Consider the following 18,017-nt stretch of genomic DNA (forward strand, 5'->3'; position numbering starts at 1 on the left):
GGCAGTGAGGAAATTCTGCAACATCTCTGAAGTCCAAGTCTCCTTTGACATCATTCTTAGAAGGGATGGAAGATACAAGTCACTATCATGGTTTTTATTCCCACGCTCTGCTAATTTTCAGTCTCCTGCCTCTGTAGGTTACACATTGTAAAAGCAATCTCAGTGGATCCAGGTCTTCAAAAAACCAGGGTCACTCTTTCTAACTTCTTTGTATCAGCTCTCTCTTAGGTAGAAGTAGAACTTTAAAACCATTGCGAGAATCGTATTAGCTTGAAACTGCACTGACTGCCTTTGTGAATTCCCCAATCCCTTAACAAAGACTAACACTTTGTTCATCAGTGTCTTCAGTCCCTGCTGCTCTGCTCAGAGATGTTGGCTCTCTGTGAATTTCGGAGAAGTGTATCACATTGATTGGTACTACCCAATCCCCTTCCCCATTCCATGAAAAAGCCCTTTAATTCAGAAATGTAGAAATATATAGAATACTGCTTCATATTGCTTTGTATTATACTGATTCAGATGATACTGTGAATCAAATAATGCTTATCTAAATATAATTTTATATGATAAAAAATCAATATAAAAAGATGTTTTACCTAAAGAATAGTATGCTAGTCTCTAGCTCCAACACCAACAAAATGGTCTTTATGCAATTGCCAGTGGTTTTAGAGCGAATATTTAAAGGAAGCACATCTACCACTCAAAACAAAAAGAAGTTTTAGTCAGCTTCTTCATGAGTATGAAAGTTGTTTCTTCATAACCACAAATCAGAATGATTGACAACTCATTGAGGTCATGCAAACCCAAGAGGGCGTTTCTCTGACTCCTTATTCTGGAGGCCTGAATGAACTGTGATGTGACATCATAGCTCAAAGGTGAAAAAAAAAAAGTCAGTGGGATAGAATTATCTTTCCTTCATAGGCCACAGTCCCATGGTCCCCAGTTTAGAGGGCAGTACTGATTCCTTTAGGCTGTTCTCCTTAATGCCTCAGCGTGTCATGTGTCTCTGCCCCCCCAAATCTGTGTTTAATAATAATGAAAAGCTGTGATATTGGAGTCCACTTGGGACTGAGGGTATCTGACTTCCCAGGCTAGGCCTAACTGCTCTACCTCTTGCTCATTTTGTGCTGGGGAGGGTATAGCGGGAGCTTATTTATAGGTCTTCTGTCCTAGACATCGCTGCTGGTAACTGGTATAAATGTGGTACAAAAATGGATGTTTCTAAAAAGAAATCATTTTAGTTTAAATGTATGCCTTTGAAAATCATGGCACGCCCTCCATATAAACAACTTTGAGTGTTCCCTGGTGACATCTTGGTAAAAAGGATTTCGGGTATCGTTATGGGTGGGATATAAACTTTCTCCCTTCTTTATTTATACACATATACCTTATATAGGGGTATATGTGCATATATGAGGTTTATGTGTATAAAGAAAGGAGGGAGAAAGTTTAGGGAAAAAAGGGAAATTAGTGTCATCTGGAAGCATTTAGAACCTGTAGTATTTGGAACTAAAACAAAGGAAACTTGGCATAAAAAAAGAATAACCATGATGTAAATATCTATAAATATATCTAAATTTAAGACAATTAATATTTACCATATCTGATAAAGTATGGGGTTAGTGTTCTTCTTCTTTTTTTTTTTTTTTTTTAAATTATACCAACCTTTGTGTCCTTTCCAAAGACCTTGGAATGAAAACAAATCCAGTTTTCTGATACAAAGAGCTTTCCTTGGTATAGAATTTCTTTCTGTAGTGCACAGGTGAAGCCTAGGAGAATATACAGAGATATAGCATCATTTAGAATTTCCATTTAAAATAAAAACCGTGTATATATTTTAGCGACTCAAGGATGGGCAGAGATAATATATTCATACTCAAAAGTTCTATTGCCTCTTCTTCAGTTTTCTTTATGGGAAGAAAGCTGTGGTGACCAGCTTGTTTTTAAATTCAAAGTCTTACCAACTTCAGTATAAATATCAGAATAAAAAGGCAAATCTACCATTGTGCCTGATAGACCAAGAATGGGGTTTTACAAGTCTCCTCTACGTAGGCTGGTGTGTCACCCACGTGCTGATATTAGTACACCTGTTCCCCTTTTCCCCAGTATTCCCACTAACGACTGTTTTTGAAAAAGATTGCCTCACTAGGGGAAGAGCATGTGACTCATACCTTCCGTTTGAAGGTCATGGCAGGAACCCAGCATCTTGCCTTAACTTTTGCACATCAAGAGAGACTAGAATGGAATGTTGGGTTCCTTGATGAACCACTGCAGAGCCCAGTAGGTGTGTTTAACTTGCATACTGGGCAAGATATTTAGGTGACCATCACACCTTTCACAGTGGCATCAGCACACGTCTGTCCATGTCTAAGAATGTGAGTTTTCTTTTAGCCTTCTTCTAGTGGCCTCTCTTGCCCCAGGCTTGTTATTCTAAACCTTAATGCAATCTAACCCCGTGTATTTCACAATAAAGAAGGGAAGTACTGGTATCATGGAACCACCTTGGGTGACTCCATACCCCATGGAGAACTGTTTCTCTTTCTCCTCTCTGATCTTTTCATGCTGCCCAGTGAAAGCGGACTGAAGCTGGTGTTATTGTTACGTCATGACTTTCAGAAACCTGGTCCCCTGGGTGACTCAGTCCATAGATGCTGCTCTCTTTCTTCCCCAAAACTAATGATCAGCTTTTCAAATGTGTAGCTAAAAAAGTCAAACAGGTCAGAACTTACTTTGCCTCAGTGGTTCCTCCGTTGGAACATTAAGAAACAACTTGTGAAAGTGCATGTTGGCCTTGTACTACAATGAGAACAAAATACAAGCATCACTACTCTCATTTTCTTGTGAAACATCACAAATTTTAGATTCAATAACAAATTTCCCCTCCCTTAATAGTAACTTTAGGAATTCCTTCTCACTGATCTTACAGTCTCTGACAAAAGCCTTCAGGAAAACACCGTGAAAATTAGGGCATACAAGTTTCATTTTCTAACAAGTTTAACACTTTGCTGGTTGGATATAATGATGCAGCTGCTGGTCAGCCTACTGCCAAGGTAACAGGGCTGGACAAGGATGTCCCTGATGAGAAATGGGATGAAATTCTAAGGAGTCTCATTAGAGAAGGTACTGAATCCCAGGTCCTTAAGGTACCAGTAGGGACTCTCAGAAGAGTACAGTGGTTAAAAGCTTTGCAATCAGGTAAGGCTGAGTTGAAGTCTTGGCTGTAGTGGCTCTACTTCTTGGTGTGTGACCATGGCTTAGTCACTTCATCTTCCTGGGTCTTGGTTTCCTCTTCTGTACCAGAGAGCAAAAACAGTACCTGCCTCAAGGGATGCCTTAGGCTTAAATGGGATAATACACTGAATGGACCTATAGTCTAAGGCAACATATGGCCACTCTTCCTACCGCATTATTTTGTAAAGGCATTTCCTTAGCCAGTGACAGGAGTAGGATGCAGTAGGCTACTGTCAAGACAAGTAGGATTTCACACAAAGACTTCACTCTCCAGGGCAGCAGGAGGCCCAAGACTGAAATGTTGCAAATCACTTCATCTTCGAGGGATCTGTTTTCACAACTGTGACAATAACAATGGATAGCCAGCACTTCACAGCTTGTAAAACACTTTCACCTGCACCATACAGCTATTAAGGGGTAGAACTGTTAGCTGAACATGATGGCTTGTGCCTACCGTCCTAGCTACTCAGGAGGCTGAGGCAGGATCTCTTGAGCCCAGGAGTTCAAGGCTACAGTGAGCTATGGGGTAAAACTGGGTATTCCCTCCACAGACTCAATTTGTCTCATAGGATGCTTCTGAAGGAAAATTCTTTTTTTTTTTTTTTTTGAGAGGGAGTTTTGCTCTTGTTGTCGAGGCTAGAATGCAATGGTGTGATCTCAGCTCACTGCAACCTTTGCCTCCCAAGTTCAAGCAATTCTCCTGCCTCAGCCTCCTGGGCAGCTGGAATTACAGGTATGCACCACCACACCTGGCTAATTTTGTATTTTTAGTAGAGATGGGGTTTCTCCATGTTGGTCAGGCTGGTCTCAAACTCCTGACCTCAGGTGATCTGCCTGTCTTGGCCTCCCAAAGTGCTGGGATTACAGGCATGAGCCACCGCGCCCGGCCTCAAGAAAAAATTCTTATAAGGGGAATGGGTAGGAGGTCCTGGGTGGCTTTTTATTCAAACCAAGAGTGGTCTCAATGGCAAAACTGGCCCTGTTTTGCCATAAAGAACTATAGACCAGGTCATCGAGATGACAGATGGTCCCTGCAAGTCAGCTATTTTATAGATAAACACCTTATAGAAAGATACCTTGATTAAAGCTAGGTGTTCTGTGGGGCTTCACTGAGCTTTTATTTTTAATGGCTACAGTGAGCAATGGTTGCACACTTGATTTAAAATATGTTAGCCCATAAACTCTTCAAAAATGTCAGTGTAATAAAGGGCCAAAAAGGTAGTGGGGCTGATCTGAATTAAAAGGGACATAGCAGGGCTGAGTGTGGTTGCTCATGTTTGTAATCCCAGCACTTTGGGTCACCCAAGTGGGCAGATGGCCTGAGGCCAGGGGTTTGAGACAGGCCTGGCCAACATGGCGACACCCTATCTGTACTAAAAATACAAAAATTAGCTGGGTGTGCTGGTGCACCTCTGTAATCCCAGCTACTCGGGTGGGTGAGGCATATGAGAATCACTTGAACATGGGAGGTGGAGGTTGCAGTGAGCCGAGATTGTGGGCAACAGAGCAAGGCTGTCTTAAAAAAAAAAAAAAAAGAAAAAAAGAAAAAGAAAAGACATGGCAAATACATGCAGTATGTGACTCTTGGTTGGATCCTGGAGAGGAAAAAAAAAAGCCTTTATAAAGGACATTTATTACTGGGACTATGAAAATTCAAAAGTGGATTTTATATTAATAATATTTTAATACATATTTAAATTTCTTGGGTGTACTGATGGTTTTTGGTTTAGCTCTTAGGAGACACATGTTCAAGTATTTAAAGAAGTGAAGAATAATTGAAAAAAAACAAACAAACCCAAACTCCTGGCCCCAGTACATGTATCACACTCGCTGATGACATACAACTGGGCTTTGCTTCCTATCTGGGTATATTTTAGAGTAGAACCAAAATTAGTTCTGGAGGAGAATCCTTACCCTGTCCAAAGGTCTGATTCCTCCAGGTGTTGTTGGCTGGGCTACCATTGAGGCAGGTGCATTATCATATTCTTCAATTTCAGTACAAGGATGTCACAACTCCCCTTGTCCTGCTAATTACTGGATAAGCACATGACTCTGTGCTGGCCCCTGATCTCCGGGTATCTGTTAGAGTTCAGGGTCACAGCATGGAACTCATTATCATGCAGTGTGCTGAAAGATGAGTTGTGGAATATAACATTGATGAAAAATGGACTGGAGGAACTGCTGCCTGTTTGTTCTTCTAAATTCTCTAAACTCTATGACTACATTAGTCTTGACTAGCAGGAAGGTGCATACTTGGGTTCCTTCTTGTCACCGGCTTCAATAGTCCTGTTACCCTCTAAGACAATACAAATTCCACTCTCAAATTACCTGGCTGGAAGAGGAAGACTTTTTCCTTTCAGTCTTAGAATCATTTTTGCTTTCTGTTTTACAGTCGTTCTTATCACCTGCTAAAGAGGCACCATCAAAACTGGATTTTGACCTAAAGAAAGAAAGTCCAGGGTGTCTGTAAGATAATTTTTTTTTTTCTCAAGACAGAGTCTTGCTGTGTTGCCCAGGCTGAAGTGCAGCAGCACAATCATGGCTCACTGCAACCTCCCCATCCTGGACTCAAGTGACCCTCCCACCTCAGCCTCCTGAGTAGCTGGGACTACAGGTGCGTGTCACCATGCCCAGCTAATGTTTTGTAGAGATGGGGTTTCACCATGTTGCCTAGGCTGGTCTTGAACTCCTGGACTTAAGCAATCCACCTGGCTTGGTTTCCCAAAGTGCTGGGATTACAGGTTTGAGTCACCACACCCAGCCTATGAGATACATTTTTTATGCTGCTCATTAATTTATTGTAATAAATCTTGATTATGATACTATCTTCCAAGAAAATCTGACATTTGTTTTTCTTTTCTGGATATCAAAAATCATTCATGCTACTCTGAGGGCATTTACACAGCACATACTTTAGGACACTGGAATGATTTCAGCAGGTTGTAATCAAAAACTGTAGAAATAGTAACTTACAGAGGCTGAAATAACAAGCTGTGAAAACTTATTATTTTAAAAGTATTATATCATTTTAAAAGTATTTTAATCAGTATTTAAAAAGGAGTACTTGAGGCAAATTACTAACTGGTATTGCAACTATAGTTCAATCAAAGAATATTTTTGTTTCAGAATTCCATTAATATTTAACAAGTATTAATTGAGTGGGGCATTGTGTTAAATGTCTTAGGGCCCATAACACAGTCTTTATCCTTTTTTTCCTTTTTGAGACGGAGTTTTGTTTCCCAGGCTGGAGTGCAGTGGTGTGATCTCAGCTCACTACCACTTCCCACATCCTGGGTTCAAGCAATTCTCCTGGCTTAGCCTCCCAAGTAGCTGGGATTACAGGCACCCGCAATGTCTGGCTAATTCCTGTATTTTTAGTAGAGATGGGTTTTCTCCATGTTGGTCAGGCTGGTCTCGAACTCCTAGCCTCACGTGATCTGCCTGCCTCGGCCTTTCAAAGTGCTGGGATTACAGGCGTGGGCCACTGAGCCCGGCCTCACAGTCTTTATCCTTAAGGCGCCTGTGTACACATGCATCAAACACTTTTTAAAATAGGTAGTATGTGATTTAGTACCAAAACAGTACATACTATAGGAGTTAAAGAAGATATGGAGCCAGTAAGTCTAACAGGAGGTAAGAGAAGAGGAAAACAATAGAATAATGAGGACTTCAAATGCTGGGCCCAACAGGATAAGCAAGAGTTGGGTATGAGCAAAAAAAAAAAAGACAAAACATCTCAGATCGAGAATACAATAAAAGTGAAATCAGAAATAAAAACAAAACCAAAAAACATGTTTGAAGTCAAGCCTTTCTTCTTCCTCTCAAGGACAGAGGTCAGAGCTCCAGAGTTTCTTTCCAAGGCGATTCTAGTCCTGGTTGTCCATTTTAGTAGATGTGTACATTTGTACATATCTTCAACCCTATGGCTAAAAGCAGTCATTTCAAAGTGAAATGCATGGATGATTTTTAGTTATATATGAGAATAAGTTTTATGATTATGAAGTTGTTGTATTGTTTACTGGGAAAAAAACGGCACATAAAATTCATGATTTCACAATATTATCCCTTAAAATGAGGTTCAGTTAAAAAAAAAGTTGGTTCAAAGTGGATTTAAGAACAATCTGAAGTAATTCAGGTGGTATATGGGTGTCACAAAGAAACAGAAATGACTGAAGTTAGAGAATTAGGCTCTGGTTTTCTCAGCTGTGAAAAGATGGACTATATGACGTCCTGAGCCACTTCTAGCCACAACAGTGTATGATTCTACAATGCTCGAATCACAGGTCAAATACCCCTCAGCAGCTCAAGGTAAATGAATTTAATTTCAGCTACAGGCCATTGAAACTGTATATTCACAGACGTGAATTCCCTGGGAATTTTAGGGATTACTTTTTTTTTCGGAAGCTTTGAAAAAACATTTGTTCTCTATTTGAAAATAAAATTATTTGTACAAATGTCAATTTACCTTTTATTTATACTATTCACAGGTTTGAATACATCACCTCTACTGATTCAAATTAACAAATGTTAATGGAATTGCCAAGGAAATGATCAGATTGAAGATCCATGGACTGCAAGCGAATGTGAAAAGCAGGGTGGCTCTACCCTTGAAAATTTCAAAAGACACAAACAGTAAGTAGGCTCGTCTGCATGACACTGACCCCTGTGGACAGGGTACACATGTATAGAATATTGATTTCTTTGGGTCTTTTCAACAGTGTTAGTCTCACTTTCTACAGGTGACAAGAAGCCCTGTGTAAAATGAGAATGTGGGGTCCCTTATATAAAAATTGTTATTATTAATTAATTAATTTTTTGAGGCACAGTCTCGCTCTGTTGCCAAGGTTGGAGTGCAGTGGCACCATCTTGGCTCACTGCTGCCTCCACTTCCTGGGTTCAAATGATTCTCCCGCCTCAGCCTCCCAAGTAGCTGGGATTACAGGCGCATACCACCACGCCCAGCTAATTTTTATATTTTTAGTAAAGGCAGGGTTTCACCATGTTGGACAGGTTGGTCTCGAATGCCTGACCTCAAGTTATCTGACTGCCTAGGCCTCCCAAAGTGCTGGGATTACAAATGTGAGCCACGACACCTGGCCCCCTTACATAAAAATTATTAAGTATTTCCAGATAGCAAGAGGGAACCATTAAACCAAGTGTGGGCCCTTTCCAACTGCACAGACCACATGCCCATGAAGTTTAGCAAGCATGCCCTGTGAGAGTATGTTATTTTTACCGAGACCTGGGGAAGTTGGAATAAAACCAACAGTGTTTTCAAGGTGCCTGCTATAGTCAGCCAACAGTAGTAAAAGATACAAGAAATAACATGCCTTGTGCCTTTGTGAAGAGAAGTATTAAGTAAGGCTGTGAGGGGAAACAACTAGAGGAAAAAAAATGGTTAAAGTTAGATGTCAGCCGGGTGTGGTGGCTCACGCCTGTAATCCCAGCACTTTGGGAGGCTCAGGCAGGCGGATTACCTGAGGTCAGGAGTTCAAGACCAGCCTGGCCAACATGGTGAAACTCCGTCTCTACTAAAAATACAAAAATTAGCTGGGTGTGGTGGTGCACGCCTGTAGTCCCAGCTGCTGGGGAGGCTGAGGCAGGAGAATCACTTGAACCTGGGAGATTGCAGTGAGCTGGGAATGTGTCACTACACTCCAGCCCGGGTAACAGAGTGAGACTATCTAAAAAAAAAAAAAAAATGCCACAAAACAGGCATGCAGAAAAGATAGAGAGATAATTGGGAATTAGAGTCAGAAGAGGACAATTCGGGGAGGAGTCAAGACTTACTCTTGGTCCTGAATGAAGCATATATTTGGAGAGAAGGTATGGGCTGGGAAGCCGGGAAGGAAGCAAAAAGTGGAGTTAATCATCTTTTAGCAGAGACCAAAAGAAGTAGAAGGTAGTAGCTCTAAAAGTTCTAATAATGGGGAAGGACAGCAATGATTTCTCTACTTAGGTTAGATAACTGCACTTTCCCATCATACACTATTGGTTTAACCACTGTCTTTTAAGGGCCCCAAAGCAACTTTAGTCTCTGATTGGTAGTTGGTGCCTCTGAGAATGATGGGGCTGTAGCTACATATCTCTAAACTGCCTCTCCCCTCCCGCCCCATGACCATACCAACCCTCCCTCTTAGCCCGTCACAGGAAACTGGTGGCCTGGTGAGTCCCAGAGATGGTGGTTCTTTTCCTTAGCTTTTTTCATGGCTCCCAAGACAGTGAGACACCAGGTGTGCACACTGAGGCTGGGCAGACACTCCAACCTGGGCAGTTTTTCCAGGTGCTTTATAAATCTATGTCTGAGAGTGGGTCACCCTGGCTTCATCCCTCAGCAAAATCAGGGCTTTCAGAAAAGTGTAGATGCTCTGCTGAAGGCCAGGAGCTCAAGGAAAAATGCTCATTCTTTCTCATGGGTATGTACTATTTGTCTGTAGTATTAATACGTCCTCACTCTTAACAAAAAACCCCTGCTCCTCCCATAACGCGCTCCCAAAAAGACAAAAGAGAACAAAGAGAGTCAATGAAGGACTTACCGCAGGCTAATGATTTTCTTCTGGTCTGGGGAGTCGGCCTCCGGAGATAGGGTAGGGGACTGGGCTGTCGGCGACTTGCAGGCTTTCTTTTTCTCTTCCACACCATTCTCAGCCTCTGAGCTGGAGAAGAAAGGAAAACACTTCATCTTAGACCTTCAGAGAGAGGTAGCTGGAAGGAAAACAAGTAGCCTGGCTTTCTAGGGAGTGGAATGATTTTCATTCCCCAGTGATAGGCTAGTTAACTTTGGCAGCTAGTCCCTTTCCCAATCTCCATTCTAACCCCTTGCCTGGTGCCCCACGGGCAGTAGCTGCAGGTCACACCTGTTTCACCTGTAAATGCCAGACTGTGTGGACTTTTTTTTTTTTTTTTGAGGAAGAAAGAGAAAGAATAAAAAAAAAAAAAGGAAAAGGAAAAAAAAAAGAATAAAGGAAAGGAAGAAAGAGGAAGAGGAAGAGGGAGAGAGAACAGGGTGTTGCTTTATTGCCCGAGCTAAAATGCAGTCTAAAACTGGGTATGCCTGTAATTATGTTTAATAATAGAGACATAAAAAAAAAAGAGGGAAGAAAATAATTAACAAGCAGCCAATCAATATTTCATTTAAACCTGTAAATATGTGTGATGTAGTACTAATAAGAGTGTATATTTTGTGGATTTAAAGTGGAGAGTTCTATGAATGTTAATTAAGTCTACTTGTTCCGGATCTGAGTTCAAGTCCTGAAAATCTATGTTAACTTTCTGTCTCATTGATCTGTAAGTCTCCCACTATTATTGTGTGGGAGTCCAAGTCTCTTTATAATTCTTATATATCTGGGTATTTCTGTATTGGGTGCATATATATTTAGGATCTTTAGCTCTTCTTGTTACATTGATCCTTTTATCTTTATGTAATATCCTTCTTTGCTTCTTTTGATCTTTGTTGCTTTGAAGTCTATTTTACCAGCAAAAATTGTGTGGACTTGCTGGCTCCCAGGTCTGTGTTGCCCAGCTCTGCTCTGCATAGGCTGTGCTGGGGCAGCAGATCACCTGGAGGCTGGGAGGGCCCTGCACACACACGCGCATGCGCACATGCACACACACACGCTCATGTGTGGCCTCCTGCAGGTGTGAGCCTTCCTGCTGGGAACCCCCACCCCTTTTGTTTGTACTTCTCTTATGTCACTTACATGTTGTTTAACCAAGCAGTTCCCTAAGCAACGTACAGTCTCTAATCTTTACAACCACCCAGACTAGGTAGCCATTACTACCCTTATTTAATAGACGAGGAATCTAAGGCTCTTGCTATCTTGCCCAAGTTCACAGAGCTAGCATCTTTTTTTTGGTGTTGTTTCAAAATCTCTTTTATTAGTGTGTTTATCGCAGTCCTGCATCCAAATGTTACAGAAAATTTTTTTAAATATGTATTTTATTGCGTTTTAGGTTTTGGGGTACATGTGAAGAACATGCAAAATTGTTGCATAGGTACACACATGGCAGTGTGGTTTGCTGCTTCCATCCCCGTCACCTATATCTGGCATTTCTCCCCATGTTATCCTCCCCAACTCCCTATCACCCCGCTGTCCCTCCGCTATTTCCCCCCGACAGACCCCAGTGTGTGATGCTACCCTCCCTGTGTCCATGTGTTCTTATTGTTCAACAGCCGCCTATGAGTGAGAACATGCAGTGTTTGATTTTCTGTTCTAGTGTCAGTTTGCTGAGAATGATGGTTTCCAGGTTCATCCGTGTCCCTACAAAGGACACAAACTCATCGTTTTTGATGGCTGCATAGTATTCCCTGGTGTATATGTGCCATATTTTCCCTGTCCAGTCTATCATTGATGGGCATTTGGGTTGGTTCCAAGTCTTGCTAGCATCTATCTTACTTGAGATTCCAACTCAGTATGTCTGTCTGCAAAGCCTTTGTATTCTGTCTCTCCATCCATTCCCCCAACCACCTACCCATCCATTTATCCCTATAATTAACTCTTTAGTGTGAGAGCTCCAGGATGGGGTGGGAATCTTATTCATCTTTGTCCTAACCACAGGGTCTAGGATAGTGTTGACCTGCAGTCATGGTCAATAAGCTTTGGAAAAACTAGGGCTGACCTTGGTAAAAGAGAGGGTGGAAGGGAGGAGAGGGGAGGTGAGTCAAGAGGGTTTGTGCATAGAGCCAACAAATGGAGACAACCAGCATGGGGAGGTAGCGAGATGGGCTCCCTCAGTCGGCCGGTGAAGATCTCCTGGGAAGCAGGGGAAACCATTTCCAATGGGAAAGTGGGAAAGGAAGGGATGTTGAAGGAAGAATACAAATGTTATTTATGGAGAACTTCTTTGGTGTGTCAGCTCGGTGAAACACAAACCATACTTATTAGGATGTGAAGACTCCATGGAGACTGAGCATAAAGACCGACATATTAAGATGGCATTACGATGAGCGATTAGCTAATTTTTACTCTCATTTACCACCTAATTGGTATTCTCACCTACATATGACTGTGCAGGCAGGAAATGCCACTGGTTAGTTTAAGCTGTGTGGCTGCTTTGCTGACCACTTTTCATAGCATATGAATGTTGCAGAATATGCGAGGAGTCCTATTGTAGTGTCAGAATTAAGGTCAGTGTATCTGATAAGGATATCTAACTAATAACCCCTACAAATGGTTCATGCTCTTTTTTCTTGAGACGGAGTTTCACTCTTGTTGCCCAGGCTGGAGTGCAGTGGCACCATCTTGGCTCACTACAACCACTGCCTCCTGGGTTCAAGCGATTCTCCTCCCTCAGCCTCTTGAGTAGCTGGGATTACAGGTGCCCACTACCACATTTGGCTATTTTTTGTATTTTTAGTAGAGACGGGGTTTTGCCAAGTTGACCAGGCTGGTCTCAAGCTCCTGACCTCAGGTGGATCTGCCCACCTCAGCGTCCCAAAGTGCTGGGATTACAGATGTGAGTCACCATGCCTGGCCAAATGGTTGATGCTCTTAATTTTGTGGTAAGCATTTCTCTTTTCCTAGTAGATACATATCTAAGGACAGAGGTCCAACCTTCTATTTCTTCAATTCTTCTCAAAGCACTTAAAACAGCTGCAAACATTAAAAGGGCTCAGTCCATAACAGAATTGTATTACATGACAAAGGTACATGGAAGGCCAAGGCCTTGAAATATTATTAGGAAAACTCTGTTTGGGTTTAAAATAACAATTGGACGTTATTAAACTTAGCACCAAGTTTAGTTTGTGGACTCAAAGAATTTTAGAACAGTTAGAGGGGCCTTATAGCACATCTCTACCTTTTTTCTCTACCCCCAAGACACATACACACATTATCTCTTCTCTTCAAAAGATTCAGGCAGAAATCTACTTGAGAAGCCCTCTTTAAGTAGAGATTGTATATAGAACTTCATTAATCCATCTCAACATTCGTTCAGATGCTTACTGAATTTTATGCAAGATCAGATTAAGACTTGGAGGGAGAGCCAGAGCTGTCCTGTGCAGTATATTTGTGTGCACAGAGCCACTCAGAAAAGGTGCTGCTGGCAGAGATAAGGTGCTCCTTGCTCTGGGCAGAAATGGCCCAGCACTAAGGACAGAAGGCAGCAAAACTGAGGCTAGATTTCAGCCCTTTTTTGACCCTGACCCATGTTGGTCAGGCATTTTTGCACAGTGCAGGTGACTAACTGCTGAACCACATGAGGTGGTCCCGTTTCGGGACCCTGAGCTGAGCTCTGGAAAGATTACAGTGTATGCCTCTATATTGCCTTACTCAAACAACCTCTTTCAAGGACAGAACATATAGTTGTACTCAAAGCAGCCTCTTCATAGATAGTCTCCACTTCACTTCTTAAACTTGTGTCTTGTCTTCAGCACCGGTTCTCTCCTTGAAGGCCCTAGCCAGGGCACACATCCTCCACATCACTTAAAAGTCTCCATGCTGGCTGCTGATTTTATAACTCACTAGGCATCTAATCAATTATTGCGTTGTACTGGTACCTTTTCTCCCAAAAATCTGAGTTATCCAGCACTAGACTACGTTCCTTAAAGGCAGGGAACATCTGTTTTTTTCCACGGCGTTCAGCTTAGCATTTGCTCATAGTGGTGATTTATACATTGAATGATGTGGATTAACTATGTAGTAGCTCAAAGAGGAAGTGAAATTCATCTATGGGTCAATTTGATTTTAGGTTTTTGCTTACTTAAAGATGCTACAGGCTCAAGCAAGTTAACTCCTCACACAGGCAAGATTATTCCTGCAAGCGTCCCTTACCTTGGAGGTCTTGTCAGCAGGAAACTGAAAAACTATGTAGAATTCAAGCGGCAGACACTAGCCTGTGTTTGAGTGAGCAGTGTGGGAGGGGAAATGGAATGCTTCCTCAAGGCCTTTTGGAAACTCTGACCTTACTGTCAATGAAGCTGAACCAGGCCTCTCAGTAACTTTAAAGTTACAGTCAACGAAGCTGAACAGGTTTCATTTAAATCATGAAAATAAGGATATCAATTTTTATTTATTTTTTAACCAGAAGACAAAGCCCTGTTAGGGACTTTGACTAAAAGAGTCAACTGAAAAAAACAAGCAAACCAAAAAACCAATCCTCCTTTTCAACAAATATTTACTGGATTGGTCCCTGCTGTCAGAGTGCTCAGAGCTTTGTAGGTGAGACAGGTAAGTAAGCTGGCAGTTGTAAGTATCCACAGAAGCAGCAGAAAATGCTGGAGACACAGGACCAAACTTCACTTGGCCGTGGCAGGTTTTATCTCCTCGCATCTCCAGCCCAATTTAAGCATCAGTTATGGTCCCTGCCTGAAAACTTTTTAGTAGAAATTTCAAAGCAGTGAGACGGCCATGCTTATACCAACTAAACCTGACTTCACCTATTAGGGGACATCATTTTATTTTTATTAATTTATCTTTTTTGAGACAGAGTTTCACTCTTGTTGCCCAGGCTGGAGTGCAATGGCGTGATCTCCACTCACTGCAACCTCTGCCTCCTGGGTTCAAGTGATTCTCCTGCCTCAGCCTTCTGAGTAGCTGGGATTACAGTTGCCCACCACCATGCCTGGCTAATTTTTGTATTTTTAGTAGTGACGGGGTTTTGCCATCTTGGCCAGGCTGGTCTTGAACTCCTGGCCTTAAGTGATCCACCCGCCTCAGCCTCCCAAAGTGCTGGGATGACAAGCATGAGCCACCGTGCCTGGCCAGGGTACAGCATTTTTATTACCAGCTAGGAAAAGCCTGTTTCAATAAAACACGGCCACACACTGTTACACAATTTATAAATAAAAAAACAGGTTGCACAATCCCTATCAACCGTCTAATATTTGTCACTGTACAGACCTCATTCATTTGATGACAACTTAAGTTCGAATTTCACAATTTTTCAGAATTATAACTCTGATGTAGAGTCAACTATCATTCCTCTTGGAGATAGTCTCTGTGAGTTTCAGGTAAACTCAATGCACCTTTCTCTTGTCACATCACTGGCCCTTTGCCCCTCCTGCTGATAATGTATCACATTCAGGCACCATCATGTGCAAGTCCAAGTAAATAGGTAGCTGAGGGCAGAAGCTATGATTAAGCTGTGTCTCAGGTGAAGGAAAACAAGTGTTTCACTGTGGTTCAGTCCAAGAAGGTGTGTTCCCTTCTAATTATAGTGACGAGTCCCTGTGTTTGTGTCTACCTACATGTTAATCTAAGCTAAAGGCATAAAAACATGTCACTAAGCTTCCTTATGGTAGTAGAAGTAGAGGTAGTTTTACATCCACTATTATTTAGAAAAAAAAAAATCTTGGATTATTTTAAAGCCACAGTCTAGACCAACAAAGGTTTAGAAGTGTCTTGAAGATCGGCTGTGTTTCACCAGAGGGTCTTCATAGGATAAATTCTGGGACATGGGATTGTGTGGTCATAGGTGGATCTGTGAAAGTAGAGTGTTGCTGAAACCCTGTCCTGAAAACCAGGTTGGCCCCTGGATTCACCAAGACCTGGGGCCTCATAGACCCTTGTTTTCGGAGTGCTACCTGCTCAGTGGCTCTGTGGCTGGCAGATACATGCCACAATACTTGGGAAGCAAAGAGGTGGGCTACAGAGATGAGAGAGGGCTGGACAGCAACCACAGTACAAATAAAAAGAGGCCTCACAGTGACCAAAAGAAGGAAGTAGAATGGAATGCAGAAGTGGAAGAGCGGGCAATGGAGACAGGATGGCTGGGAAACACCTTAGCTTCTCAAATTTCATAAACTCAGAATCTCCCAAATTAGATTTCTAAGTCAAGAAGAATGACCTTTCATTTACAATTCTGATACATACATTTTTGTTTGGACAACTATAAATCTCATTTATCTATCTACATGTTTATTTCTAAATAGGCACTATAAGCATAAGTATAAAATTTAAAAGTTACAAATGGAAAAACAAATTTTCCTTCTACCCCTGTTTCATGGTGACCCAATTTCACCCTACAAAGGCACCTACTCTCCCCAGCAACTTGTGTGTCCTTCTTGGGAGAGTCAGTGCACATATGAGCATGTGCATTTTTGAAGCATGAAGGACAGATAGCATGCTATTCTATACCTGGCTTTTTTTTTTTTTTTTTTTTTTGAACTTATGGTGTCATGGTGCTCTTTCCCGATCAGTACTCATAGATCTTCCTCATACGTTTTAATGACTGCATAAAGTTCCACTGTAAGAATGAACTGTTATTTAAGCAGTTCCTTATTGCTGGGGCATGTAGGTGGATTTCAGTCTTTCTCAAATACTAACAACATTGCAACAAATGTCCTTATATGTTTATTACATGTGTGAATAATTTTCTGGAAATGGAACTGCTGTGTCAAAAGGTACCTGATTGAAAAAAAGTTGTAGCTGTTGCCAGATTGCCCTTAGTAGACATTTTGTGATCCACACCCAAATATACAACAGTGTTTAGATATTCTGACTAACAAAGTGTTAGCCTTAAAATATATATATATTTTGGAGTACCTAGTATAATACCTGGCACATAGAATAGCAATAATCATTTTAATCATGACTAGTGTTAAACTTTTTGATCTTTGCAAATGTAAAAGGTTGAAAAATATTCCACTAAAGTTTTAATTTGCATACTCTTCTTAGGAATAAAGCTGAGTGTATTTCTGTATATTATAAATAAAAATAATTAAAATTTTTCTTGTTTTGTGGATTAGCTGTTCGTATGTACATTGTGCCAACTTATCTAATTGGCTGTTGATTGAAACATTTAGTAAAAACAATTCTTACGATAATTGCCTCACAGATTCTTAGTAACATCCTATAGTTGACTTTTAAAATAAATAATCTTAAACATTTAGGGAAGTTAAGTGGAAGCCAGGCATAGTGGAGTGTGCCTATTGTTCTAGCTACTTTGGAGGCTAATATGGGAGGATGGACTGAGGCCAGGAGTTTGAGATCAGCTTGGGCAAGACAGAGAGACCCCATTTCAAAAAAAATTAAGTGGATATTAGGGGTCAGTATGACATTAAAATAAAACATGAATGACAAACTAGTTTTGTTGTTGATAGATTTACTAGGAGATAGATAAAAGGAGTGACAAAAATAAATACGACAGGCTTTCAGTTTAGGGTGGAGAATGGGAGCACAAATGTTTGCTTCTCCCTTCTTTTTAAGGCCTTTAAAATGAATATCTACAAAAGAAGTGATAATCTTGCTATAATAATGGAGGGAAACCGTCAACAGAAGAGTGATTTCCGAAACTTTCTGAAATATGGACAAACAGAAAGCAGAAAGTAAAGTACAATATTCACTCATGCAGCAAAGCAAGGGAAGCCATAGTCTTGAATATGGCCATCAATGGGAGATAAGAAAACAGACAGAAGCCCAGTGAGGTGCTATAGGAGGAGTGAATGAGAAGTTGCTGAAAACACTCAATTTCATTAAAAGCGTGGCTGTGAGAAATCTTTGACGCTTTCTCCTCACCCTCTCTGGCTCAGACCCGAATTGCAGGCAGTTAAGAGGAAAAAGCAGCAGAGGGGTTATCGCTAAAGCAACTGAACAACTTAGGTGCAGAAAACCATGGTAGCTAGTTATAGGGGATGGAGCCCCAGAGGAAATCCTCATCCTTCCAGTCTGAATATGGTAGTCCCAGGAAAACTGCCAGCTCCTTATCCATGAATGTACAAAGATGTGGGGCAGCTACCCTAGTCCCTTTTATTTTTTCTCTAGTCCCTCATTCTTTCTTTTTTCTTTTCTTTTCTTTCTTTTTTTTTTGAGACAGAGTTTCACTCTTGTTACCCAGGCTGGAGTGCA

The 18,017-nt window shown here is 41.3% G+C and overlaps 1 protein-coding gene across 6 annotated transcripts in view; it reads right to left on the bottom strand.

The window, feature by feature from the left end:
- The window catches only part of GRAMD2B (GRAM domain containing 2B), a 114,982-nt gene that overhangs the window by 17,688 nt on the left and 79,277 nt on the right, over positions 1–18,017 (bottom strand). For 5 of the 6 annotated variants that reach the window (XM_032265601.1, XM_032265361.1, XM_032265288.1 and 2 more), the window contains exons 2-5: positions 9,768–9,887; positions 5,560–5,671; positions 2,730–2,796; positions 1,666–1,769 (exon numbers count right to left, since the gene is read on the bottom strand). In XM_032265601.1, coding sequence (XP_032121492.1) covers positions 1,666–1,769; positions 2,730–2,796; positions 5,560–5,671; positions 9,768–9,887 — 403 coding nt within the window. Of the gene's footprint in view, positions 1–1,665; positions 1,770–2,729; positions 2,797–5,559; positions 5,672–9,021; positions 9,065–9,767; positions 9,888–18,017 lie in introns of all 6 variants that reach the window. The other variant, XM_032265690.1, reaches the window with a different exon arrangement.

The sequence above is a fragment of the Sapajus apella genome, unplaced genomic scaffold, assembly GCF_009761245.1.
Source record: "Sapajus apella isolate SASKATOON/1434 unplaced genomic scaffold, GSC_monkey_1.0 scaffold1, whole genome shotgun sequence".
NCBI lineage: Eukaryota > Metazoa > Chordata > Mammalia > Primates > Cebidae > Sapajus > Sapajus apella.